The 27,404-nt window shown below is 42.2% G+C and overlaps 1 protein-coding gene across 1 annotated transcript in view; it reads right to left on the bottom strand.

Moving 5' to 3' along the window:
- GLIS3 (GLIS family zinc finger 3) overlaps window positions 1-27,404 on the bottom strand; it is a 425,196-nt gene that overhangs the window by 82,438 nt on the left and 315,354 nt on the right. The window contains exons 4-5 of the mRNA XM_021694421.1: window positions 14,345-14,506; window positions 10,511-10,621 (exon numbers count right to left, since the gene is read on the bottom strand). Coding sequence (XP_021550096.1) covers window positions 10,511-10,621; window positions 14,345-14,506 — 273 coding nt within the window. The remainder of the gene's footprint in view (window positions 1-10,510; window positions 10,622-14,344; window positions 14,507-27,404) is intronic.

The raw sequence follows: 27,404 nt of genomic DNA, 5'->3' as shown, positions 1-27,404 counted from the left end.
AGGACTGCAACAAGCGCTGTGCTTATGTTTTCTCACTAGTAACTACGACAAGCCTACGGGCTTGCTGCTACTATCTCCAATTCACAAAGGAGAGCCTGAAGCTGAGATGTTAAATAACTCATTCATTAAACCTGGTGACGTCGGGCTTTGAATCCAGGTCCAGGACGCAGAGGTCCATGCGTAGACAGGAGAAATGTGCAGATAACTCACACAAGAGTAAATGAAATAGTAAATCATTCTAAGAATAAGGAATAATAAAGAATAATGAGAAGTCTTCTGTCAGTTTAGAAAAGGCAGTCGGGAAACAACCAAGGTCTAAAGTGGGCATGAAAGCAAAACTCCTTGGCATGAAATCTCCAACCCTCCATTTCTCACTCATGTAACAATATCTATCGGCAAGCTGACAAATGGCAGAGATTTCCAACCCAGAGATACGAATTCTCTGGATGAAAATAGACATCAGGACAGTCAGCTTGTCTGGTCAAGATTTTAAAACATGTACACCTGACTACAAATGTGTTTCTTGTGTGAGGAAAAAGCAAGGTGGATAATATAAACAATTTACAATTATGTCATGACCTCACAGTTTCTAGGTATCGTTTTTATTTTTATTTTTTTTTTTAAAGATTTTATTTATTTATTTGAGAGAGAGACAATGAGATAGAGAGAGCATGAGAGGGGGGAGGGTCAGAGGGAGAAGCAGACTCCCCGCCGAGCAGGGAGCCCGATGCGGGACTCGATCCAGGGACTCCAGGATCATGACCTGAGCCGAAGGCAGTCGCTTAACCAACTGAGCCACCCAGGCGCCCCGGTATCGTTTTTAAATAGCTAAAATCTCTTTGAGGGAAAAATAAATTAATGGAGGAGTATGGAGTAGAGAAAATGGACTAAAATTTCAACAATCACCTGTCTTCTCTCTTAGAAACTTTTTTTTTAGGATTTATTTTGGGGGGGGGGGGGGGGAGAGAGAGAGAAAAAGAGAGAGAGTGTGGGGAGAGAGAATTCTCAAGCAGACTCCCTGCCAAGTGCAGAGTCAGATTCCAGGACCCTGAGATCATGGCCTGTGCCAAAATCAAGAGTCGGCCACTTAACCAACTGAGCCACCCAGGCACCCCTCTTACAAACTCTTAATAGACAACATGATGTAATTCTTGTAGTAATCTCTAACCTTTATTGGGCATGTATAATGTGGCAGGCAGCACGCTAAGTGTTTTTCGGTCATTATTTCATTTAGTATGACTTAAACACACTATTAACATTGTATGATATAAAATAGGACAATAATGACTGATTTAAAAGTCAACATATTATAAGAAACTTATATGATCCTGTAAACTCTCTGATATATAATGCAAAATGTTTGTACAAAGTATCTGCTTATTTGCATGAAGTATAATCCCCTTTTACTCTCTTTTACAGTGTTTGTAAATTAGTTGGCATGAACATATTTGCTTTGAACAAAGGCTTAAATACAAAGGGTTAGGACCAGGTATATCCAACAATTAACTTCCTTCTGTTTTCCTAGTGAGCCATCAGTTTGCACTAATATGAATCACACTTTGAGGTGCACCATACCCCGTTTTCATGTGGTTAATGTCGCCTTTGAATAAAGTAACCTCAGTTGAATCTTAACATAAAGGACTCTAGTTTTTGGGCGTGATGGTTATTTTCCTGTGTCCCCTTGGCTAGGCTCTTGTCCCCAGTTACATAATAAGACACTGATCTAGGTATTGCTGTGAAGGTATTTTTTAGATGTGATTAGTGTCTACAGTCAGCTGATTTTTAAGGAAAGGAGATGATCCTTGATATCCTTGATAATCTGAGTGGGCCTGATCCAATTAATTGATAGGCCTTAAGAGCAGGACTGAGGTTTCGCTGAGGAAGAAGACGCTCCTCCCTGGGGACTGTTCACCCAATCCCGAAGCTAGGAACTCTGGCACCATCTTGACTCTTCCCTTCCACTCACCCCTGGCATTCAGTCCACCATTACTTCCTGTTCACTCACTTTCATCCCAACTGCCCGCTAACCCTCGTCCAGGATCTCGTCCAAGTACACATCCTCCTAACTGGTACACATACTTCCAGTCTATTCCTACCCACATTTCCGTTTGCCATCTGTGCAATCAGCCCACCCCTTGTCAAAATCCAGCTAGACATCTCTGAATGCCTCAAGGGAGAGGAGTGTATCTTACCATTTTTTTTTTTTACACCCAAGCACTTAGCAGACTATCAGATACATGGTAAATGTCAGGTAAGTAGGAGGCAATCTTCCAGGGCATGTGAAGCATAGATTCTTCTTAGTTGGGCAGAATCTTTTTGGGTATTACAATGAAAGCCAGGTGAAACAGTCACTAGGGGTCCTGCATTTCTTTTAGCTCAGATAGTCTTTCTTCTTTTCTTTAACTTTGTTTCTTTTATATTGAGTTGTACTTGATATACAAAGACCTGCATGTATTTAATGTATACAATTTGATTTGGACATATGCACATAGCCACGATACGATTACCATAGTCAACTTAACAGATACGTGCAGCGCTTCCCAGGGGTTCCTTATGTCCTGTGGTGGGGTTGTTTTGTTTATTTGTTTTGTTTGTCATCAGAGGCTCTTAATTTTGGAGAGTCAGTGAAATCTCTAGAGCCTCTACCTAGAAAATACATTTTGCATATAATTTCTGGGATTTCGTGAGTTTCCTGAAATCCATCCAGTTGTGGAGCACCCCCCCCCCCCCCTTTATGGTCCGTGGAGCCCAGGTTAATAACCCCTGAATAGAACCAAATATCACAGGTTCAAATTTCTTTTTAATGCCCTTTGGTTTGGGTCTCAGCTTCCTTTCTCTTGTTTGGATCTTTCCTGCACCATCATCCAAGCATCCACACGACCCGGAAAGACTGGCTATCGTAATCATGGAACCATGACTCCATCCACAAGACTATTCAGTTCTCGGGGAAGGAAATTATTTGCAAAGACATTGTCATCCCGTTATCATTCACGTACTGCCCTGGATTGCAGGTATGTGATAGAACAATGGCTTCTGCTGAAATAGGTCCCCCTTCACCTCTGAGGCCCTGTATTTGCCTTTCAAGCTAGCTGTGAAGATGGGAAATGGAAAAAAACTAGGGCATGTAACTTAAGCTAAGTCACAAAACAATTCATGGCACTGCTTAAAAGAGGCCGTAGCTTCTGACATCCAATCCAAACACTGCTCTAAGACACAACCACCTGCCCAGGGTCCACCAGGAAAAATTTTTACGTTAGGCTTATCCAGGCCCTGGCGTGAAGTCACCCTGAAAATAAATCTTCGCTGCTCAGAGAGCCAAGATACAAAGAAAATGGGAAAATATTTCCCATGGATATCACAGGCAAAGCTCAAAGGGAAGACCGAGAGAACTAGCAGAGGGAGTGGTGACCGCTCGAGGGATGCGAGGACTTTAAGGACAGAGATGAAGCGCGGAGCCCAGGAAGATCTGTGTTTAGCTGTGTCATGATATTTTAGGACATATATTTAGGCAGCAGAGAGTCGGAGCTAAATGCTTTTATTCCAAAACCATTTTCATCAAGAATTCACAAAATCTAATAAGAGAAAGGGAATGAGAAGCTTAGAAGGCTTCTGTCAATCAATCAAAAAAGCAATTACCTAGGCACTGTTTCCATAGGCTAGCTGTGCTAGGCACCGTACAGCCCGAACTGCTTATTAAAGCACCTGCCAGAGGGTCCTCATGCCTTACATGGCTGGCCAGAGCTGTGCCAAACAACCCCGTTGTTTGCCCTCAGTCAGAATTTTCAGGGAGAATAGAAATAAAACTACTGTGCCACGTATGACAAGGTATTGTAAAGTCATCGAGGACAATATAAAAACCCACGGATCTCCTCTTTGCTTTCAAATGACAGAACCCAAGACTTCACTCCTTAAGAATGTCTGTCATTTGCAAAGGAACTCTCAGATGCCATGTTCCAGAAGCATTCTATGTGTGAGACTTGATCACAACACTTCTCCAATCATACTGAAAGCACGTAAGTCCGTGTGTCTTGCTGGAATGTCATCTTCAGGAGGGCAAGTTCAGGTCGTGTTTCTAAACTCAGAGCTGCTGCAGGGCCTGCCCTATGCTGATGGCTCAGTGAATGGCAAATGCTGACCGTCGGGAGTCATTTTCTTGGGTGGGAGACGACGAAAGCTATGCGTTTCACTGTCTAGCGCCCAGTCTTTCTAATGCCACTGTGATGGAGGACGCGCTGACAAACCACGCAAGGAGAACAGCTAACGTGATCCTGACATCTGCTGCTATATCCTTACTGTGCCACCTTCTTCTAGAAGAAGTTCAAACAGGAAGGCACAGTGGTCTTCTTTAAGTAGTCCCCATGCCCAGCGTGGGGCTTAAACTCATGACCCCGAGATCAAGAGTCTCCTGCTCCACCGACTGAGCCAGCCAGGTGCCCCCAACTACAGTATTTCAATGTACACGGTGCTTTTTTAAAATTGTGCACTGATGCATTTTTCTCATTTCCAGAGTGGTTATTCAGATGTGCTCCTGACCGTCTCCCCTCAGTAGGTCCTTCTCTGTAACCTCCGTATCAACCCCCACACTGTTTCCTTGCCTGCATTTATGCTACTTATTTTCTGTTGACCTCTTTATTGTTGTTGGGTTTCATCAAGACAACACGTCTCTATGGAGACAGAAAATATGCATCTGTCTTACACCCACTTGCATGACTGGGTCTAGCCCAGGGCCTGGCACCCAGTGGGTGCTTAAATAAATATTTGTTAGATGAAATAAATGAAATTATGTGAGATTATTTCTTAAGGAATTTACTAGAAGAGTAGTTTGTTGAGATGCTCTAGAGGAAAAAGATGATTTCGTATGTCTCCAGCTCTGAGAATTCTTGCAAGAAAAAAACCTTGAATATTATTTAGCTCTGCATTTCCCAAACATATATGACAACAACAAACTTTTTAAAAGGAATATCTCATAACATCCTGTGGGATGTGTTCCAAAGAACACACTTTGGGCAACACTGCTCTAAGACTTATAAAAAGACCCTGGGCCTCTAGGCCTGCTAGCTAGGACATATTTTTCTGTATTCACAAGGCTGAAGACAGGTTTTCTGCTCTCTCCAGAAAGGAAGAGAAGCTTTTCCTCACCAACTGCTTACTTTATAGGCAAGTGACCCCACCCCTCCACTTCCCACACCCCGTAGGGATTCTCAAGCCCTTCCTAACAGCTACAGCACCATTGCTCTCCAAAGGAGAGCCGCAGTCACTTCCCTAAACTGGAAGCCTCCACGTGGCTGGTCTCAACTTCAAATCAGTGCTATGAGTCGAACGTTAAATTTATTAAATTTAAGATGATTTCTCTTTATCGCTTAAGCTGAATTAATTAACATCACTACTTTGGGCCACAATCATTTGCCTTATAAAAGCACATCCAGCGCCTTTCTCAAAATCAGTTACCCTCAACTGAGGCATCAGGACATTCGGGCAGGACAGTATGGCCCACCGTCATTTTGAGGAGACAGAGAGAAGCAATCTGCCACCAACGGTCATTAAAGGATAGAAGTTGGTGAATGACTCACTTACAAAAAAAAAAAAAACATGTTAGTGCCATTTCAACATCACAGAAGCATCACTCCTCCAACAGGATTTCCAATGTGATTTATGGCATGTGAGAGGAAGGGGGAGGCTAGTTCATCCTGAAATCATGCGTCCATGATCTGTGCCTGTGACTGACGTTCCATTAAGAGTCCGAGTGAGAGAAGGGGGGGGAGAGAGAGAGGGAGGAAGGGAGGGAGGAAGAAGGAACGAGAAAAAGGAAAGTCACCGTCTGGGAAGACCTCTGATTGTGTGGCCCCCTGTGCAGGCCTCTCGTGCAGATGACACCAGAAAACAACCGGGAGGAAAGTGAGAGCCTCAGCAGCTCCTCTAATCGGTGCGTCCATGTAGGGGAACTAGAACCTTCTTTGGAAGATTCTAACAAGGGCACAAAGCAAGGTGAGCTCTGCGGTTCTTAATGAAATTGTTTAGAGCTTTGAGGCAAGATGGGGTGGTGGTGGCTCTGAACAGAGTCCACGAACCCCTAGTTCTACCAGAAGAGGTGCGTTGCCTAAGTTGCTCTGTCTTAGCCAGACAGCGACCCAGAGCTGCCCCTTAAGCAGGAAAGAGAAGTGCATGTTGCATTCATGCAGGTTCCGAATGCTGTGCTGGGTTTATCACAGCCTGGTTGAGGCTGCGACCCATCAACCAGGGAGGGTCAGAGGTGATTGTAAACAGTTCACAAATCACAGCCAGAGTCTGGCACCTTTGGGGAGCTGTGAAATGGACGAAAGATGCATGCCGTCTCTGATTTTTGGCCCGGCATTCTTTTGCATTCGCTTTCAAAAGTCCATTTCGATAACAAACCAGAGTTGAAGGGAACCCCACCCCCCACCACCACCATCACCACTTATGGGCATTTCCACAATGCAAATGAAAAATTCTGATAAAGCTCACAGCCTTGAGGGAAATTTCAAGTGGCTTATTGCCTTAGTTTTCTCTTATTTCGCCACTCATTATCAGGCAGACCTGAAGGACAGAGTCTGCCTTTTGCTCTGCAGGCTAAGTTCTCTTCTCGCCCAAGACCATAGCTGGTGACTTGAGTATCTCGTGACTCACTTATCCATGTAGCCCTCTCTTTAATGGACTCAAGATCTGTAAGGCACATTCAGTGGAAGAAGACTGTACACCAGCTGATTGAACGTGTGGGTGTGCACACATTAGGCAAAGAGAAAAGTTACTTTCTGCATGCAGTGAGCCAAATTACCCCAATTCCTTTGCAAAAGAGCTTTTCCCCCCTTCTTCTTTCTTTCTTTCCATAGCTTGAATAATATTTAGCTAAGCTTTCAGGTCTTTGGTTTTTCAGTAGGATCCAACAGGTGTGGGGAAGGGCCATCTGCCCATGGCCAGGGCATCATTCATAAGGACTCTGCCTCTCCTGATAAACATCTGTCTTACGGCTGAGGGTGCCTTGTCACTGGCCCAGATTTCAGAGTGGGGCCTCATAAAGCTGGCAACGTTAAGACCAAAATAATGTCATTTAGTGTCTAGGGGGAGGTTAAAAAGAGGATTAGAGGAAAGCAGGCAGGCAGGGTATATTAAACGAGTCCATGACTAACAGGGTGTGACAGAAAAGGGTTTTATTCTTTTCAACAAAACAATTCCCTAGGGCTGGGACCATTACTCCACTGTGCCTTTATCACCTTGGAATTTTTATGGTTATTTTTGATGAATTCACATTTTTGTAAAGGCTTTTTTGAAATGATGCCAGTTTTCAATTTTTAATTAAAGTCGTAAATAATCTTAATTCTGCCTTAAAAGGTTTATTGTTTCTTACTTCTTCTTCTTCTTCTTCTTCTTTTTTTTTTTTTATTATTGCTGCCAGGAAATATTTCAAATACCAAGCACTGATGTGAGTTAGCAATTAGAATCTCTCCAAGGTCTAGTAACAACATTGTACCATGTAAATATTACATGCCAGCACAAGGTCTGAAAATGGGGATTGACTGATTTTAGGTTTATGCGCACAGCTTCTCTGGGGAGTGGCATTTCTTCTTTTTATTGGATGGAGCAACTTTCATTGTTTTAATTTTCACAGATTAATTTATCACTGATTCATAACAGATTTTTAAAATCTTCAGATTTAAAAGACTGGTTAAAATTTGGAGAGCAAACCTGGTAAACTTGTCCCTAAGGTATGGGCAATAAAAGGCAGCCACATCCAGCTCACCCATTTGTAAGAAACAGGGTACACATCAAAAGCAAAATCACTGCAGACACAGCACCTCATTTTCTGGAAGACAAAATTAAGAGAATACTGCAATATTCGATATTAGGTTATAATATTGCTCCTGGAAAGTATATCCTTGCTACCTAGCCTGACTGTTGAAGGCTGTCTGCAAATTGTCTTAAAAAGATTTTATTTATTTGAGAGAGAGAGCACAAGAGGGGGTAGGGTCAGAGGGAGAAGCAGACTCCCCGCCGAGCGGGGAGCCTGATGCGGGACTCGATCCGGAGACTCTGGGATCATGACCTGGGCCGAAGGCAGTCGCTCAACCAACTGAGCCACCCAGGCACCCTGCAAATTGTCTTTAAATTTCTATTTTGTAGTCTTGGGGTCTGATTTTCTTTTTTTAAATTTGTGCTTCAAGAATCTTTCACACAATCAAAACTATTCCTCCTTTATATAGAGGCTGAGACACACCGCGTTTGAACAATGGAAACCAATTAATTAATAATTCCTGAAAATATCTCATTCTGTTTCCATACTTATTGTCAACCCAGGTTACCTTCTTTTTTTTTTTTTTAAGATTTTTATTTATTTATTTATTTGAGAGAGACAGAGATAGCGACAGAGAGCACGAGCAGGGAGGAGAGGGAGAAGCAGGGCTCCTGCTGAGCAGAGAGCCCGATGTGGGGCTCGATCCCACAACCCTGGGATCATGACCTGAGCCGAAGGCAGACGCTTAACCGACTGAGCCACCCAGGCGCCCCCCAGGTTACCTTCTTATGTGGAATATCGTACTGTTGCTTATTTGCCGGCATGTGGGACCTGCATTCTCCCCTGTCCAAGGCAGGGGTTTTTCTCAGTGAAGGTGCTCTCCAATCTGATAATGGATTTGCTATTATGGTAAAACTTCATACATTTCAGACAACTTAGGGGATGAATGGTCAGATTTAGGAGAAAAAACCCTCAAGAGTTTTGATTCTGTTTTATTTTTGTTTTTTAAGCAAAGATAACTTACCACATCAAGTTCATAAGATACACACACAGAGATACTGACAAAAGCCATTAGGTGGTGGTCCTGCCGATATAGTGAACAGGATGCAACCCTGGTGTTATTTTAAAAAGATTAAGTATCCTTCTTAAAATTTTATTTATATTATTAATTCACTTAGCAGTTCCTTTGCTCTTCTTCAATATAGGAATATATTTAGTCCATGTTGACTGATCATCTGTTGATAATGATCATCTGGTATCAGTTTACTGTATTCCAATAAAAGAGACTTAATTGTATTTATAGAGGAAAAAATGATTTTAACAGTTGACTTACAAGAGTGGGTTTGTATGCAATTAAGATTATCCATCAAATCCTTCTGACTGGGCATTTTTCTCATTCACAGGGAAGAGGTCAAATTCTTTCCGTATATGAGCCCTCAACTGGCATTATGCTAACACCTCTCAAGGAAGAAAAAGCTCAAGTAAAAAAAAAAAAAAAGACTACACAGCATTTCCCAACATAAAAGTGTTAAATCCCCATAAACCATGAAAGAATGCATGATTCTAGTTCAGTAGAAGTGCTGGTGACCTGAAAACCATGGCCATGGGGTTCAATCACATCATGGGCTTAAATCACTTGACATAGTTGAATCTTAAATTTTCCTTACTTTTGTTACGAAGGGCCCTTACATGAATCGGTACCATCTCGACACAAAGGAAACATTCAAAAAGCTAAGGTCAGCTCAGTGTGTTTGTGTTTTTCTTCCATGGTCAGAAGGTACTTGTTGGTCCAAAAACTTACAAACTCAGTTATTGGGAAATGCCTTGAAAGGTAATAAGCTCCTCAGCTCTCAAGGTGGGGAGGCACAACGTGGCCAACTACCTGCTGGAGATTTTACGAGGTCAAGAGAGAGAGAGTCAGGTGGGTTGGCGGGTTGATCTTTAACATTTCTTCCAAATCCAAGACACTATGCTTTCTTTTTTGTTTTTTTTTTTTTTAAAGATTTTATTTATTTATTTGAGGGAGAATGAGAGAGAGCACATGAGAGGGGTGAGGGTCAGAGGGAGAAGCAGACTCCCTGCCGAGCAGGGAGCCCGATGCGGGACTCGATCCCGGGACTCCAGGATCATGACCTGAGCCGAAGGCAGTCGCTTAACCAACTGAGCCATCCAGGCGCCCGACACTATGCTTTCTATGTATTTTGAAAGATGCATTAATTCCTCAGTGATGTCAAAGTAATCTTAGGTTCAATTCCTTTCTCAAATTTCCATCACAGTACCTATTAAGAAACGTGTTTTTTTTTTTCTAAGCTTAAAGGGAGGGATGCTCTATACTTATCCTAGAGATACACCTACCTTCTCCATCAGAACTAAAATGGTTTTAGCCAATTGATATTTTATGAAAAAGCACTTATCTCCAGAAAGGGTTTTTGTTGTGCTGTTTTTCCCAGTTCAATTTTCTTTAGCTATGTGGACGTAATTTCCATAAAAGCCTTGTGTCACTCTCCAGTTTAGGTGACTTCCGCTAATTTTCTCTGTTTCTTATTATACAAGCCCTCCCCAGAAATTCGTATCTGGTTAGAGCAGCTATGCAAACCACTGCACTGCTATTACTTCGTGGGAGACGCCCCTCTCCTCAAAGCGTCTAATGCATGTCACAACTTGAGAAGTAGAAGAATTCCAATGCCCTGCACAAGGTCCCAGTACCTCAAGAGTAACTTAAATGTGCTTTTCCTGGCTGGATAAATTCTCTTTTAAAATTACCTTTTTCCTTGCTTGTTGATCTTTGGAAGAATGTGCCTTCACATGCTTTCGTAGGGAACTTGGGTCTGTGTAGCGTTTGGTACATCCTGGAATTTGACAAGCATAAGGTTTCTAAATAAGAAAGAAAAAAAGAAACCAGTTGTAGTTAAATCATAAAGGTAACTGGGGAAGATTTACTGAGACTACGGACTTCAGAGCATGAACTGTTACCAACTGACTGAGGTGAAATGCTGGTTACCACTTGTGCATTTTAATTAGAAAGCCCAGTAAGTTTGCATCAAGGCCAAGAGGAGGGCAAACTTTCAAGAAACAAGGAGACATCTTTAAGGGTGCACTCTCCCCACAAAACTCTTGTGGCATTTTTGGATGTGGACATTACTAGTAAGCATCTCTAGTCATACTTACAGTTATGTTCCCCTGAAAACAATCTTTGGCACTGTCAGAAACTAGGCAACACATATTCTTTAAGAGTTCAGGTATAAAGAAGCTTCAGAAAAGTCCAGAAAAGACTGGGAATGTTTCAGAGGAAACCTGATTCAGAAAGAGAGAAGGAGAGATTTAAAAGGGAATATTAGTGGAAAGTGAGTGAGAGACAGTAGGTTTTTCAAACAACAGGCACATGAAAACTCAGCCAGAGGAATGTTAATATTATTATAGGGGTTACAGGTTTAGAGGAGTCCTGATACTCAGCCTGTGTTATATGTCTAAGCCCTTGGCTGGGTGCACTGAAAACATTGGGCTACTTCAATTTCCCCATGCTCCTGATAGATGTGAGGTGTGGAGCCTCAGGCTGAGTCTAGAATCTTTTTAATTTATGCGTCCCTGGTGATTGGTCTATAATAATTAGGAATGAGTGAATGGGAGCACTACCCATCAATTCAAACTGGAGCACCTATTCCTACAGTAATAACAAAATGCAGAGCAACATAAACGTGGATTACATTATTTGCCTTATTTATGATTCACTTTTTTGTTTTTACCATTTTTGATTCCAACCACAAGGTGAAGTCATGAATATATAATTTAGTTTGACACACCCCATATGAATTCTAAGTGTGATGTGTCTGTTCCTTGACTGACTGACTGACTGAATCACAACAGGTCTCACGGTTTCGTGGGGTGCTGGGCACTGCGTTACATATAAGAAATCTAACCACAAACAGTGGATGAACCAGGCTCTCAATATCTCAGTTTTTGCAAACGGTCGGCCAGTATGGGTGGAAGCCCCTCGCCCATGAGTTTCCATTGGGTAAACAAAGGTTTTCTTTCAGCTGGGACTCTTTCCTGGGTTCACAGGCTTTCTCACATTGGCCGTCCCTATCCAGCCCTGGCTTTAGGGGAGCAACTCGATAATATCTTTATCAGCAGTCATGTTGTGACCACATACACTCACACTTTGAGCCCTCGAGGAGATGTGGCATGTAAAAAAACCTTCAGGAATATTAACGGGTTACATATATCAATACCATTATTATTACTATGGTCGCTACTATTTGGGTTGACAAGACAAGAAGTGAGTAATGTGATTTTGTATTTGATTTTGCGATGTTCTCGGAGAAGGCTTGAATACTCACCACTCCTCCCAGCTGGCTTCCCTCTCTCCCCTGCTGTCAGCCCCCTGGGGCCAGTATGCCAAAACAGCAATGTCAGGAGCTGGTTCAAGGGTTACTGGGGTACTGGTATTTTTACTTCAGATTACTGAAACTTTAAATGGCACCTACACCTTATCAAACTATATTTCCCATGTGCACTGTAAAATCATTCCCCCTGTTTAGATATCAAGATGCTAATAGAGAAATCAGTCAATAAAACTTTTCAGGGTTAGAATTATGAACTCGGTAATGCTTGCGGGAAAATCATTTTCCTATAAGTAAAGAATCCATTGAGTTGAAGAAAGATACTTTATCCAAAATTCTGACAGCATTAGCATAAAGGAGTGCTTAATGAAAGGAAATGGGGGCCTGAATTTAAATAACACATTCTTCAAGCAGCTACAGTTTGCTTTTTAAAACAAATGTTTAATTTTTACATGATTTTAAAAGAGCTTACCAATTCATTTAATGCAATAAAAATTTAAACAGGAGGGCAGGTTTGCATCTTAAAGGAAGAACGATGGTTTTAAAGGATTTAATAGAGTGGTGCTTAAAAAAAAATAAAAGTAGCTGGGTTTTAAAAAGCTACTGCATTGAACTGAATCATGAAATTATTATCTGTGGTAGCTTTCCTCAAAAGTTTTAAAAAGTGATTTTTTTTTTAAAAAAAATTCCAAAATGATTTTAGAAAATGCTCGTAGTCTGATTAGCTAAAATTAGCTCCAAGTAAAGAAGGGTATTGTAGAGCCGAAACACTTAGGCTCACAATAGTTCTTTCAAACTACAGATAACTAGCTAGAGTAGAGGCAATTTCTCAAGACAATCTTGTCTCGTGAATGTTCATTCTTCCATGATAAAGTTTAATGACAAATTGGAAAATTTATTAGATTCTACCAAGACCATTTTAGACATACAAAATAGGGCATTTTAACATAATTTATTCTTTTTTCCTATTTCTACCTTTTAAAAAATCCTGCTATTCACCAAATTTATTCATTTCATATTCTATTCTGTTGGTCCTAAAATCACTGAATTCAATTCAGCTAGAGCAGAAAGGGGCTATCCTCTGCCCATATTGCTCTAATTATATTTTAACTATTTACTAGGCAAACCATCACGTTTATGTATATTAGGAGATAATTCTGTTTAGAAAGGTTATGTGACATATAGCTAAAATGACTTCTAACAATATGACTAATAGAGACTAATATAAAATTTAATAAATATGTCAACTATAACATCAGAAGAATCTTAAATATGTATGAGAAGGTGTGTAGAAATAACAGTATCTTTTCAAAATTCAAATTCTAGTGTAGTTTAATAATAGACATCGGAATGTTAACACTGAAAAAGTACTGTCATGAATACATTATTTGCAAGAATGGGGGATAAGAGATCTGTGATGTGTATAATACATTTATCCTGATGGCTTTGTTAAGTGGCGAGAAATAGCACACCGTCTACCTGGCCTCGTGGAAGGAAAATGGCATCAAAACTTGAGAAATGCAAAGGAGGACGATCAACATTAACAGAAAACAGAAGAGTCTTAGGAAAGGAGCAAAATGTGACCACACGAAGAGAGTTAAGGTGTAATGATGAAAACTCCCTGTTCTCATAGGGGTTATGTCAGTGGATGTGGGGCTGTTAACACACGGGGAGGGGGGGAGGCATAATGAAACTGAACCCCAGGGAAAGATCTGCTGGTTCCTTTTAGATGGCCTGAAGGTGAAAATGCCAGGTGGTTTCTAAAGCAAAAGGCCAGATTCACACTGGGTAACCACGCCAGCCCCAAAGTTCTTATGTCAAAAAAAAGAACCAGGGTAAGGTGGGGGGCGGGGAAGAAAAACCACTTCCTATTTCTAGCAATAGTATATATTATCTATTTTCGCATACCTTGATATTTAAATACTTATTTTTTAATGCCCAGTCCCTGGTAGTCATTCTCTGTCCTCCAATCTACTATGTGACAGCCCGTGACCCACTCCGCTTTGTACAGAGGCAATCAAGGAACCCCTCTGTCTCAGGCAGTTGTAATACTTTGGATAACTTGTCACGGCAGAAAAATAAGGAAAGAGCCAAACAGGGCCCCTTGTGGACCTTCACCAAGCTTCCACTGCTGCCCTTGGCACTGTCCCTATAACCTGCAGACCATGAAGCAAACCCCTTCACCAGCCCACTCTCAAACGGGCACTCCCTCACCCCGGGGCTTGGGACTGGAAGTCGGAAGCTCCTGCCCTCTTACAGTGTCCAGATGTGTCCTCTGGTGCTTGGCGCGGTCGCTGGAGTTGCTGAACGCCTTCTGACAGCCCGGATGCTGGCACAGATATGGCTTCTCGCCCGTGTGGCTCCTCAAGTGAATCTTGAGATTCTCAAGCCTGGAAAAGGCCTTCTTGCAACCTTCAAACTGCAGAAACAGAAAACGAGTTTTGGTTGTTGAGAAGGAGCTTGAGGGCGCCTGGGTGGCTCAGTTGGATAAGCGACTGCCTTCGGCTCAGGTCATGATCCCGGAGTCCCGGGATCGAGTCCCGCATCGGGCTCCCTGCTCGGCGGGGAGTCTGCTTCTCCCTCTAACCCTACCCCCTCTTGCGCTCTCTCTCTCGCTCTCTCTCTAATAAATAAATTAAAAAAAAAAAAAAAAGAGTCACCAACTCCTCCCCTCATTTAAAAAAAAAAAAAAAAAGAGAAGGAGCTTGAATGTTTGGGTCTGGGGGACAGGGGGAAGAAAATGTCCTTAGTGTGTATTTAGCCTAAAACAAAAAAGACAAAACAAAAAAATGAAATCCAAACAGTAACAAATATGACTTCTAAAAATAGCCACATAATAATGTGAACTGCATTTTTCCACTAATGTACATGCCACTTTCCATACAGATCTAGGTCCCAAACTGATTTCTGTGATTACTTATGTCAGAGAAAATTTGCTGTGAACCATCTGGCTCAGTTAATAAAAATACAGTAATGCGTGTCTTAAAGAGTTATTAAAAATTAACACACTTTTCCATTTCCAAATTGGACTAAATGGAAGGAACCAGGAAGGAACTTTTTACAACTAATAAACTAAAAAAAAAAAAAAAAATCAAAGTGATGTACGAGAATAAAAGTGAGCTTCTGAAGATCCAAGAGTCCAGGATGCAAAAGGCATGTGTCCATGAGGCCGTCACAACCATAAACTTTCTGAACTATCTCAAGGAGTCTCTCAACTCCCCAAAGAGTGACTCTGTTGGCGTACACAGTGATGCCAAGCCTAATGAGATAAAAGTTTGTAATGTGCTTTTAAAAAAGGAACTGGAACATAATTCATGTAGTGCTGAGAACATTTTCCAAATGAAGTGACAGTTTTACCTATTTTTGTTTTTCTAAGAAATGTTACCTCGTTCATGAAGAGAGGAATTGAAAATGAGAGGCTGAAGGTTTCAAGAAAGGCTTTATTGGTTTGTCAATAATATTTATCGATGGGACTATTTACTACATGTCTTCTGTGGCAAAAATATCAGCGACTATATTAGAGGCTCATGGTGATTCCAATCCTGAAAGTGACAATCTAATAAAGAAAATGTGTTACAGAAAGCCTGTAAATGAGGCATAAATGTGAGCTGGGCATTTATCCTGTGACTCTCTTTGGTAGTAAGCCCCAGAATACTGTTGTCACTTTGACAATTTTCATCCCATTTGAGTTCCCACTGCAAAGGAAATTTAGGAATATGGAAACAGTGTTTATAACAATTAAAAAAAAACCACCTCACTTCTTAGAGAGGAATGTGGGAGGCAGGGGGTAGAACAGAAGTAAAGAAGGTAAATTCAAGATGGTTTCCATTCGAAATCGGCAGTATTATTCAACCTTACTACAAGACATTTTATAAAATCCCTCGGTTCTCTGCTTATTACAATAGATGATGGAGGACAGAGTATACTGTTCATGAAGGGACGGTGCAGAACTGGCCAGGTTTAAGGAACGGATGGACCAAGGAGAAAGAATAACCAACCATGTCATAACTCCATCTATTTAAGTCGTCCAGATTTTGCATGCTAGACTATTTTAAGAAATTTATGAAAGTTGCACTTATTTTTGATTGAGAGTTATACATGTTTCGCAGACATATGTTGGTTTATTTCAATTTTGATATTTTGCTTAAAATAATTTTGGTGTTTTCCTGATTTCTATTTCACATAAAAATAAATTTAGCCTGAACAGAAGATGATTGCTGACAAAGCCACAACTTTTTCAACAGAGTAAAAGGCATATAATGATACACTGCTCGAGGGAGAGAGGGGTTAAGTGGCTTATTTCTGCAGGTTTCCAAGGGGGTCTCAAATTTGAGAAGAAAGGGGCTCACAGTCAACCCCCAATTCATGGCTAAGAGGCCTCTGCCGACCAAACCTCTGGTTTTAAGGTTCTCTCTGAAGGGCCACTTGGAGCAAACTGCTGGAGCTCAGTTGATTTGACTTAGAGTCTCCTGGTTGATCACACTTAGGTCTGAAATGAACTTGTGGTTTCGGACGTCTCAAGCCCATAGTCTGGTTCCCAGCAAGGCTCTTTTGTAGGATGGATGTCGTGCCAGGGCCAGCTCCAGGGTGCAGACCCAGACCTGGGGAGGTCCCAGCCTCCACTCTCTCGTACAAGTCATCCCAGATCCCGGTCAGAGGGAAGGCTGCATTGTCTAGGCACCAACGTGGGGGTGGGGAGCCACTTTAGAATAGACGAAGGAGGTTTCTGTGAGCACCAGACAAACAAGACCTCCAGATCTACCACAGAGGAACTAGAGGGATCTCACACACGTCCTCGAACTAATTCAAACCATCCACTTGACCAGACATTAATTGGATGTTAGACTGGCATTTCCATGTTCTCTCCTGTTCAATGCCTGTGTAAATGTCCAGTTAGAGTCAATTAATTACTATTATTACTATTAGCAGAAAGAGTGATCAAAGACCAAAAGGCTTGCTGCATCCCATGGAAATGAGTGAAAAGTGAACTACATCTCAGAACATCCTGACCGTTTGGAAAGAGCAAAGATGGGAGGAAAACATGAGCACCCAGACTGAAAATGACCATCAAAAGATTATCTGTAAACATCACGAAAATCCAGCTGATGTCACAGGTCTCCTCTGCAGCAGGAAAGTCTGGAAGGTTCCAGGGTCTGCAGTGCTTGCAGTGGAGGATTGTCAGGGGAAGAGACCAAGAGTGAAGGGGTTTGACCCCACCGGGTTGTACGAATAAAGGCAATTTCTCGGACTCAGGGGCTCATAATATATACCACCCACTCACTCTTGATGGAGAAATTCACTTGAAACCATGAACCCCAAACCGGGAAAGTCAGACACTGAGGAACTGACACAGGGCTCCATGGGGGGCCTTGCACCCAACACCTCAGGGCAGTCGGGAGAGCACCACACCTGACTGAACTCGCCACACCGGCAATTCTGCAAGAAGAGGAAGGAGGGGCTATTCATTTTTCTAATGGGGTCTGGATGAAACTTGAAAGCAAACAATTGTGTAATGAATCATTATCATTCATTATGGGAATAACCCTGTAATTCAACACAAGAATTTCCTTTCCCTCGGGGCAATTTTACTCCTAGATTTATAAATTCAGCTAAATGCAAATGCATTAAAAATAAACTAACATTGAGATAGAAATATAAAAGACTGTTACAACATACTCCCAAACTGGATGCTTTGGGTGTCTGGGCAAAAGGATGCCTTTTTCCGTATTACTGGGGTTTTTTTCATGTTTTCCAAACCTTTAATGAGTGAGTTTCGCCTTGCGAATAAACATCTGAAACCTAGGAAAGCAAGAACCACAGAAAGAGCATTTCCTTGGGTTTAGCCAAAGGCTTTCTCATCAAGGTTCCTATCGTGCAAGGTCCATCCTGAGATCTTAAGTCCCAAGTGTCACCTGACTGCTTTGTGCCACTGTCACCAACCTGGCCTTATACAAAACTTGACCAACAGGCCCCTCTCAGGTCCCCTCCTTCCCCGACTTGCTGTAGACCCAGGCACCAAGGGCTAGTAGAACTAGACCACCAGGCCCGAGGTTGCCTGTGGTTCAAACACAGGTCATATGGAAAAAGACAAGAGGAAAACAAACTCTCAGAATCCAAGCGGGCAGCAGAAGGAGGAAACACAGAATGCTGAAGAAAGACAAATACAGGATGATAATGTGGGAGGGAGTTGGGGGGGGGGGGGCGCAGGTATCTGATTACAGACTAGTAATTTCATGTAAACAACATTCTTTTTTTTTTTGTCCCCAGCAAGTATTGGGCAAGCCTTCTGCGCATGGCTATTATGTGTGTTAGGCACTGGGGGGAACAAGATGAATGAAATTCAAGCTTTACTCATGGAAAGATGGATGCAAGGTCAGGTGTATGGCTGGGCAGCATCCATACTGATGCAGCTGAGCAGGGCTCCTCAAAGAGGTGCTGCAGGAACGAGCAGCATCCCAGTGCCCTGGACCTCTGTCGGACATACAGCCCCCCCCGCCCCACCCAGAAGTACAGAACAGAACCTTGGGGGTGGGGACCCAGCAATCTGGGTGTCAACAAGCCCTCCAGGAGATTCTGATGTTATATCCATGAATGCCATTCATATTGCAACCACTGTTGATTTACTTCGGAAAACCTCCTGGCAGAAGTAAAGTGCCCGGCGGGATTCACCCACTTCTAACTGCAGCAAGAGCTACGTGAACTAGTAGCCGCGCTGGCCGGAAAAGGAACATCTCCCGGTGAGGGCGGGGGGTAAGGGCGCGTCATCTCTATTCACGCCGCGAATGGCGTGACGTTTCAGAATGCCAGTCTCGCACTAGAGAGTCCACACAACTCCTGACTTCGTAATCGGCTGCCCGGCAGACAGATGGTTCTGAAAGAGGTACTGCCTCTAAGCCCCCTCAGCGGCCTCCTGACCAGCAACGCAGCCCACACTTCTAGTGCCCAGTACACTCCCCTGCTGAGAAAAAGCACAGAAGGGGAGCCATAACTTTCCATTTGCACATTTCGGCGACTTTACAGAACACACAAGAACAATGCATGAAACTGGAAGTGACAGAACCTTAAATCTCGAGGGGTTTGGAAATACTGCATTGCGTGAAGCCTCACTCTGAGAATGATCTCTAACTCCAAGGCTGTTTGCAAGTAACAAACTTTAAAAAGGATAAATTGCCTCAAACCCAGAGAACCTTAGCTTATACCATTTTGCTAATTTAGGAGATTATTTCATATTTAAAGGATCACAACTGGACTGTAATCACCATCCATATATATTGGCTTGATTACAGATTGTTGACATTAAGGGGTATTAAGATGACCTTTGAAATATTACTTTCCCTTTCTATTAGAGGCTTTTGTGTAAGGTTCTGAAAATGAAAGGCTCATTAGACACCATTAAAATAGGATTTATTCCATATGTGTAACCAATAATCAAGTAGAATATTATTCCCTCCCCTAATCAGCTACGTAACATACTGAGAAGCATACTTGGGTGTTCAAAGCAGTAATAACAGCAAACCTTTCCTGATCAGGTTTCTGTACCATCACTAACGTCAACAAAACTCAAACAGAAAGGAGTCTAGGATGCTGGACATGCTTTTTAAAAAATAAACATTTGATTTCAATTAAGGCTCAGTATTTATGACCCTTGGAGGTATACACTTTTACAATTTCATTGGTCAAGACCAATTAATCCCATTAGTGTGGCCGTGGTGCGGTCGGCTGGCAGCTCAGGGAACGGACTGATGGATTATAGCTGGTCCACACCTTCTCCGTACGGCTCAAAGACGACGGGAGGTGAAAGGCATGGGTGGAAAGGCTGGCAGATATTTCCAACGCCGTGGATACAGTCAAGGTGACTTCTACAATAAGACCAAGAGTTCAAGTCCACTTGAATCACAGGCATGCCTGCCAAAGGTGTAAATGAGGGAGAGGGCAGGGAGCTGAGGGCAGGGGCCACATCACACATCTGATAGGAGGTGAGAAATCCACCTCACGGATTCAGCCGAGCTTTCCAAGTCTCCTTCTAGGACAGTGCTCCCTGGCTCGAGGTTTCATGAGTCCCCCAAGTCACCCAGGCATCCTGTTAAAATGCAGATTCTGATTCAGTAGGTGTGGAGCAAGGCCCAAGGTGGTGCATTCTTACTGGTCTCCTAGGCGACTCTTCTAAAAGTGTTGAGTGTTCAAAGATTATCCTTTGAGAAATAAAGTTCTAGGGATCATGAAACTACCCTCAGGTTGATAATAATACACAGTTTAATGGGATTTTTTTTTTTTTAAAGAAGAGAAAATAAACAAAAGAACTAGAGCAAGAAAAAAGAATAAAGAAAGGGATTGCATTTGATGAACCAAACTGTGGCAGCTTCATCCTTCAAAGTGTGGAAGAGTAAAATCTAATTTTAAAATGTAGGCTGGGAAGATAACGGAGAGTGTTGTCTGGAAGAAAAAAAAAAAACAAGGGAAAAATTTAAAAAAAAAAAAAAAAAAAGGACAAAGATGCAAAAGAGAAAGCCTGTGGAAGCCCGCAGGGCCACCTGATTTTGCTTCTCCTTCAGTCTCCATGCACATTTGGGCATCTGGCTCACCTCGTGCACCCTGAGGATTCCGTTCCCAGTGCATTCTTATTAGTACTGGATGTTCGCACAAGTTCTTAGTATTTACCACATCAGTTGGTAGAAAGTGTTACATAAAGGGAGAAGAAGAAAATAATTCAAATGATTTGAGGCTTTTCAAAAGTATCTGGTTCAGGAATTCGTGACACTGAGTATGACGGAATTCGGAGAGGGTGATGAGGAAGTCCCCGTGTGAGCTCACTTCGTGATGTCCTCATGTTTTCAGTCTAACCACCTTCTTATCTGAACAACGGACTGACAGAAAAGGGATTTCTGTGTTTCCCTTTGGTTGCTAAAAGGTAATATCTGATTATAATATTTCAAAGGTTCTACCCAGAGGAACAGTGGCCTCATTGGGAAATTATTTCAAGTCTTGGTACAGTTACCCCTGCTTAATTTGAGAATTAACTTCAGAGAAATCAGTGCCCCCCCCACCCTGGACTGATTTTCCAAAGAGTGCAGATATCTAAATAGATTTGCACTTGCATTTCCTACACCAGCCCTCAGCGTTTCCCAGCCCGTTGGTTTGGCTGGCATAGCTCGAGGGGAGAAGAGGCTATGACACTCAGGGCTCATGAATCAGCCCGTTGGTGCACACCACTCATCTGGTGTTCTGAAGTGGGCTATTATACTCATTCATCCAGATCTTCTGGAACCATTAAACATTTTTTAGAATTAATATAAAACCCTTTCCATGATGTTTTCCTAACCCATAATAAAGAGATCCCAGTTCCTATGTTTTTCCCTGTTTTTCTAGTGGTACACAATGAATCAATTAAATAGCTCATAAATGCAACTTCTTGGCTTATTGTGCTTTTTGCTTTTGATTAAGAAATCTGTATAAAACAAAGTTTACCTAAATGGGCAGTATCTATGTATTTCTTACCGGCTTAAGGCCATTCATTGCTTCTTAACATTGTGGGTTATGGGTTGATCCGCAAAAAGGTCCTTATTCTACACGAGCTGGCAAAGTAAATGAGGGTACCACTTAAAAAACAAAATGGAAAACGGTGTTTTTGAGAAGCCACATGACAATGTAGAGAGAAATATGTTATTTCTGTGCCAACATTTGAACCATATTAAATTTTTATGGAAATTATCAAGTGTCTGGTTTATAACAATTGACACTTGCTGAGGACAAATGGAACCTCATCTTGGGCACTGTATTTACAACTGGAAAGCGAATACCCCACAGTGAAACACTGGTATTTAAGTCAGAGTATATGGCCCTCTCCAGCTAGTCAACAAATATAAGGTATCATATAGTATTCATGTTGTGTCAATACAATGCCAGAAAACTATAATCTCAAGCAAATAATTATTCTGTGAGTGGGCAAATAATGAAAAAGGTTGTCTGGGGTTGTTTAAACATAACAATAAGTAAGTTGCCTGATTCTGCTGTTATTATTAGCATCGATTTCATGCAATCTGCAAATACATATCCACTAGAGCACGTATATTCCAGAGGTTCACCGTTAGATCTCAGTAAATGCAGTCTGATTACACGTCAGTAGAACGGATGTATTTAAGTCCTGTAATAGGTCATAAATTGCATAAATATACCTAAAAGAAATCAAATTACTTAATTTTCTTTGTATCTGTGTTTCTGATCACCACATGTCATACATAATTCCATATAAATGTACCTATGTAAGTACTATACTTCTATGAACTACATATAAAGTATACACATAAAAACAACTTCCAGATGTTTTGCTACTCTGTATTAAAGAAGACAACTGTTCTATTTCTTTCAATCCCAGTCTATACACCAAGTGACCAAGTCCCTGGCTCCATAAAGGGACCACAAACTCCATAGTTTCTTGCACATTCAGCATTTGATTAGGCCCTGCGGATGATACAAAAGTAACATCAGGCCCCATCCTACCTTCTCTGCGTTCACAGAACATCCCAGGAGACAGACATATAGCAGAATAAATTTGGAATCTGACCCAGCCCGCTCCAACACCCCTGAATTATTTTCTATATACTCAAATGAGGAAGCTGACAGCAGTGGGAGGAATCAGCCTTTGGATTTTAGGCATTATTTTTCACTTTTTTTTTTTTTAAAGGTCAGAAACATTCCCTAAAACTCTAGTTTTTCTAAAAGGTCCCTCCCGCGGTTTCAGGTCTTTCGAGACAGATAGGGGTAGGTAAAGTAAAAGACAACGAAGTAAGCAAAAGGAAGGAGAAGAGAGAAACAGAAGCGGAGAGAAGACCGCAGGCGGAAGAAAGGCTTCGTGCATCCGGGGCCAGGTCTGCCCCCTGTCCGCCCTCCCACCTCCCACCCGGGCTGCAGGCCAGTCCAGCCGCAGTCCCCTAATTAAGCAGCAAACTCCTTTTTGCCTCTGCCTCTGCACGTGCTATTCCCTGTGCCTGGTGACATACGACTGACCCCTTTGCTTGGTGTCACCTCCTCTGTGACGCCTTCCTTTACGCTTTCACCAAGGCACAATAGGTCACTCCCCACACGCCCACCACACCTTGCCCACAGCCTTGCTAACACATGGAGGTACACTAATTGAATTGTTTGTGTCCCCCACTAGGTTGTGAGCTTTATGAGGACAAGGGACTGAGTCTTATTAATCTTTTTATTACCGGCACTGGGTACAGTGCTTGGCATATACTCAAGTGACTGCAGATTATTTGCTAAATAAATGCTAAGCGAAACAGAGAGAATGAACTCTTTGTAAAAAAGCATATTGATTTCCTAGACTTCCTTGTGCAGTAAGCTCATTAAGGCCTTTTAATTAGGTCGGGCCAGTTAGTGCTCATGATGACATCAAATGGTCAACATCGCACAAGCTATAAAAATGTATTTACGGGTTTTGCCGGATTTGAATGTTCTACAGAACTACTGTAAGAGATATATTTACTTATTTTAATATCTAACCATGTGGGGAAACAATAGTAATACCAACATATGGTTGTGCTTTTTTTGCGGACGTGAGGCACCGACCTCCTTATTGATCTTCTGAGAAATACAGAGCAACACTGGCAAAGAGAGGGAGCGGTTTTCCTACCACACCCTCTTCCAAACTTGAGCTAAACAAACACAGACCCGTTGGGAACGTGTTATTAGCAACAATTCCAGGCACATAAATGTGTGCCTTCTTCATACATAAAGGAAAAGAAACGGTTTTAGATTGCCCTTTCAAAGCTGAGCTAATATGCTCTCCAATATGCTAGGAAAGAGCCTCTCATCAGAGCTTCTCATGCAAAGAAAAAGCTCTTTGGGGCCTTGCCCTGAGTCGCCCCGAGTCAAATATCCCCAAAAGAGCAGATGGAGCAAGTCTTAGGATGCCGTGCCTCTGCCCTCCATCCCATAGCCAGACTCTCTAGAGGGGAGGCAGACACGAGCATCCCAGGTGATCCCACGCTACGGCCGTACCTAGCTCCAGAACTTTCTGTGCTCAGAGTACAGGGACCGTAGCGAGGCCTTGGCTCTGCCTTTCCCTTCGGCAGTGGACTGGCTACCCAGTAACTGTCTTCGACTGCAGAGATGAGAAATGCCACTGCCTGCCTTCGGTTTTATTAAGAATTGGCATGCTTGGTTTAACAGAACTAAGCAATATATTTATTTACTATGGTGTTTCCCAAAATGATTGCTGAATTCTGTCATCTTTTGACTGAGAAACTGTTTGCGGGTTGTAACAGAATGTATGCTAACATACATACAGCAACACAAACCTCCAAGACAAACTGTTTAAGTCAATTTGCTATCATATAAGCACATAGGTGCAAATATGTGCATATGCACTTGTGGGTGCAGCCATGGGTACACACTAACACTTACACACAGAGCCCACACAGATTCTGTAATAAATGTGTGTGTTTAAGATCTGTGTGCAGGGGTGTAGAGGCAAGCATGAATTTGCCAAGAGAGAAAAGGAAATTCACACACGAAGAGAATAATTTACCATAAATTGGCCCACACTGAGTTTATTCCAAAAAACAGAGTGCAAGATGCCAAATTTTTAATGGCTCTTACTATTCTAGATCTGGCCCTGACAAGCTTTGGAAGAGATGCAAGTGGGCAGGAAAGATGGGATTAAAAAATTATATCTTAAGCCTTTTCACTTTCAAATGTAAAATTTCTACCACTGTGACAGGGGGAAAGAGAGTGATAGGGATATTTTCCTGACACTGTGCTTTTCTCAACAAAAAGCCGTCGATTTTCATTATGCGCTGCTTAAATATAAATTCTGTACTTGCTAAAAGTCATCTGTGTCTGGCTGCTTAAAAAAAGAAGCAGATATGAAAATAATGGAACTCAAACCTTGCATTAGCCCTGCAGCCCTTACAAAGGCGTGAGTGAGCTCCAGAGGACACGTGTGGCCGCTCTAGTCGGAGGACTGACAATCTCTGGTGACAGGCCACACTGCCTCATCAAAGCCACTCACCCACTTGCTTCCAAACCGCAACACCTCCGGTTTTCTGCCCTTCACAGCTTTCCCACACGGCCTTCCCGGCGCACACCCAACTGGTACACAGCAGGTGCTCGGAAGACCTTCCGTTCCTTCCGCTTGCTCTTCCCCTTCCCTGTTCTGCCAACTACCTATCCCACCTCGGAGCCCTCTTCCTTCTTGGTTGTTGAGAAAGCCACTCTCCCCCCTTCCCTCTTCTTCCTATGATCCCATGGTTCACTCATGGGCAAAAAGCTAAATCCATGAACCCTTTCCAATTATGACTGTTTAGTTTTCGTGACCCGTGGGATATTCAATCACTGTATGCATACACTGAGTTTTAAGATCCTTACAGTTCTTAAGAAAATACTTTGGCTAAGAATTATCACCTCAATTCCCTTGACTATTCGACTTCATGCAACTTCTGCTCCCTGTCTTTGGAACATGACTCCACTGATCACAAGAATGATAGGTCTACATACAATTCTACTTAAAACCATCAAGCTTGGGTTAGATGTGGCTCATCTCAGATGTTTTAATTTGATGAGAATATTGGTCTATTATTCAGAATAGTTAGCCTTTTCACTGAATTTAAACTTCTATTGTTTCCTATTCTCCGAAGAAATAAAAAAAATGAGTAAAACATTTTTTTTTTTTTTTTACTTTTCCAAACATAAGCAGATTTACTCAAATTAAGTGACAAATGACGGTCACTAAAGAATTATAAATAATTTGATAACACTGTGAACTGAATCCCTCTTTATCAAATGCTTTTGAGTCCATGTGGCTGAGAGAAATGTCTCTGCCCTGATAGCATTCACATCCTCATCTTCCTTCCAGCATCCTTTTCTGCCCCTTACATTGTGACCAAAAACATGTTGTTTCTAAGACATGTTTCTTCCTTTATATTACCTCTTTGGTCATCTTGTAGAGCCAATAATTCTGACATGAGAGTAGTTAGCACACAGTAAATTTTCAAAAAATGTTAGCCATTATTTATATCTTTTATGTGTTCAAATTTTTTCTTTTCAGAGGGGAGGGGCAGAGGAGGGGAGAGAGAGAGAGAATCTTAAGCAGACTCGGCACTGAGCGCGGAGCCCAATGGTGGGGCTCGAGCCCAAGACCTCAAGATCATGACTTGAGCTGAAATCAAGAGTCGGAAGCTAAACCGGCTGAGCCACCCAGCCACTCCAGATTTTCTCATATATTCTCCTTATTTTATAAGTGAAGGGAATTAGGGCCTAGAAAGGTTCAGGGACTTGCCAAAGTCACAGGCCTGGTAAGTGCAGAGCTGCAGCTAGAACACGGCCTTCTGGCTCAGTTATTTAACCAAGTTTTTCCTCCATGCAACTCCAAGGGAATGTTACTTCTCAAAAGGTCAAAGAGAGATAAAGAAAGAAACATGTCTTGGAAGGAATCCAAACACATTTTTTCTTTTGTTTCTTTACAAAGTGAAAAATAGTAGTAGTTTAAATTTACTGTCGTGAATAGGATCAACCATTCTAAATTATACCAATCATTCTCACCCAAAGTCTGAGCACAGAGTAAAGTCATCAGCGATGACTAAAAAGTATTGTAAGCCTCACGTTCTTGGTTCTAATCTTCTTTTATGAGACCTGGCATGAAATAATCAACCTGAGCATTCTAGAAGGACCTCAAGGTTGCAAACAATCAAATACCTTAGGGCATGAATGCGGACTCATTTCATCAAATGAAGGGGCCCCTGTATTTATTACCAATTTGTCAATGGTGACAAATATTGGTTGTAGCACTTCTAACTCCATCTAAAGCAAAATTCCTCAAAAAAGAGAAAATAGTTCACTTTGTTATTTTCCTTTGTGGGACAGAAGAATCCAACCTGTCAGAAGGCACATGGCTGTCAACAGTTACACTTGGCCTCCACCCTCCTCTGAGCTCCAGGCCTGCTGCCTATTCGGTATCTCTGCACTGATGACTCACCGACGCCTCAGAGGAAATATTCCAACAGTTAACAATGACCTTTCCCCCCAGACAGGGTCTTCACTCTCTGCTCCCTATTCACCCAGCAGTGTAGGCCCAGGGTCTGGATGTAATCCTTGACATCTCCCTCTTCCCCATACCCATGTCCACTCTCCAAGTCCTCAGAAGTATCTCTCCAACATGCTTATTTCTCTCCGTCAACATCTGACCTCCCTGCTCTAAGCCACCCTCTCCCACTTGGTCTACACTTCAAGAGACTCCCAGCAGGTGCCCCCACCCACTCCTGCCCCCAACTGCCATGTGGTCTCCACAGTGCCACCAGAGTTATCTTTGGAAAACTGGA

This window comes from Neomonachus schauinslandi, chromosome 13, assembly GCF_002201575.2.
Source record: "Neomonachus schauinslandi chromosome 13, ASM220157v2, whole genome shotgun sequence".
In the NCBI taxonomy this organism is placed as follows: domain Eukaryota; kingdom Metazoa; phylum Chordata; class Mammalia; order Carnivora; family Phocidae; genus Neomonachus; species Neomonachus schauinslandi.
Note: the sequence above shows the minus strand (reverse complement) of the source record. Positions and strands in the feature narration are given on the sequence as shown.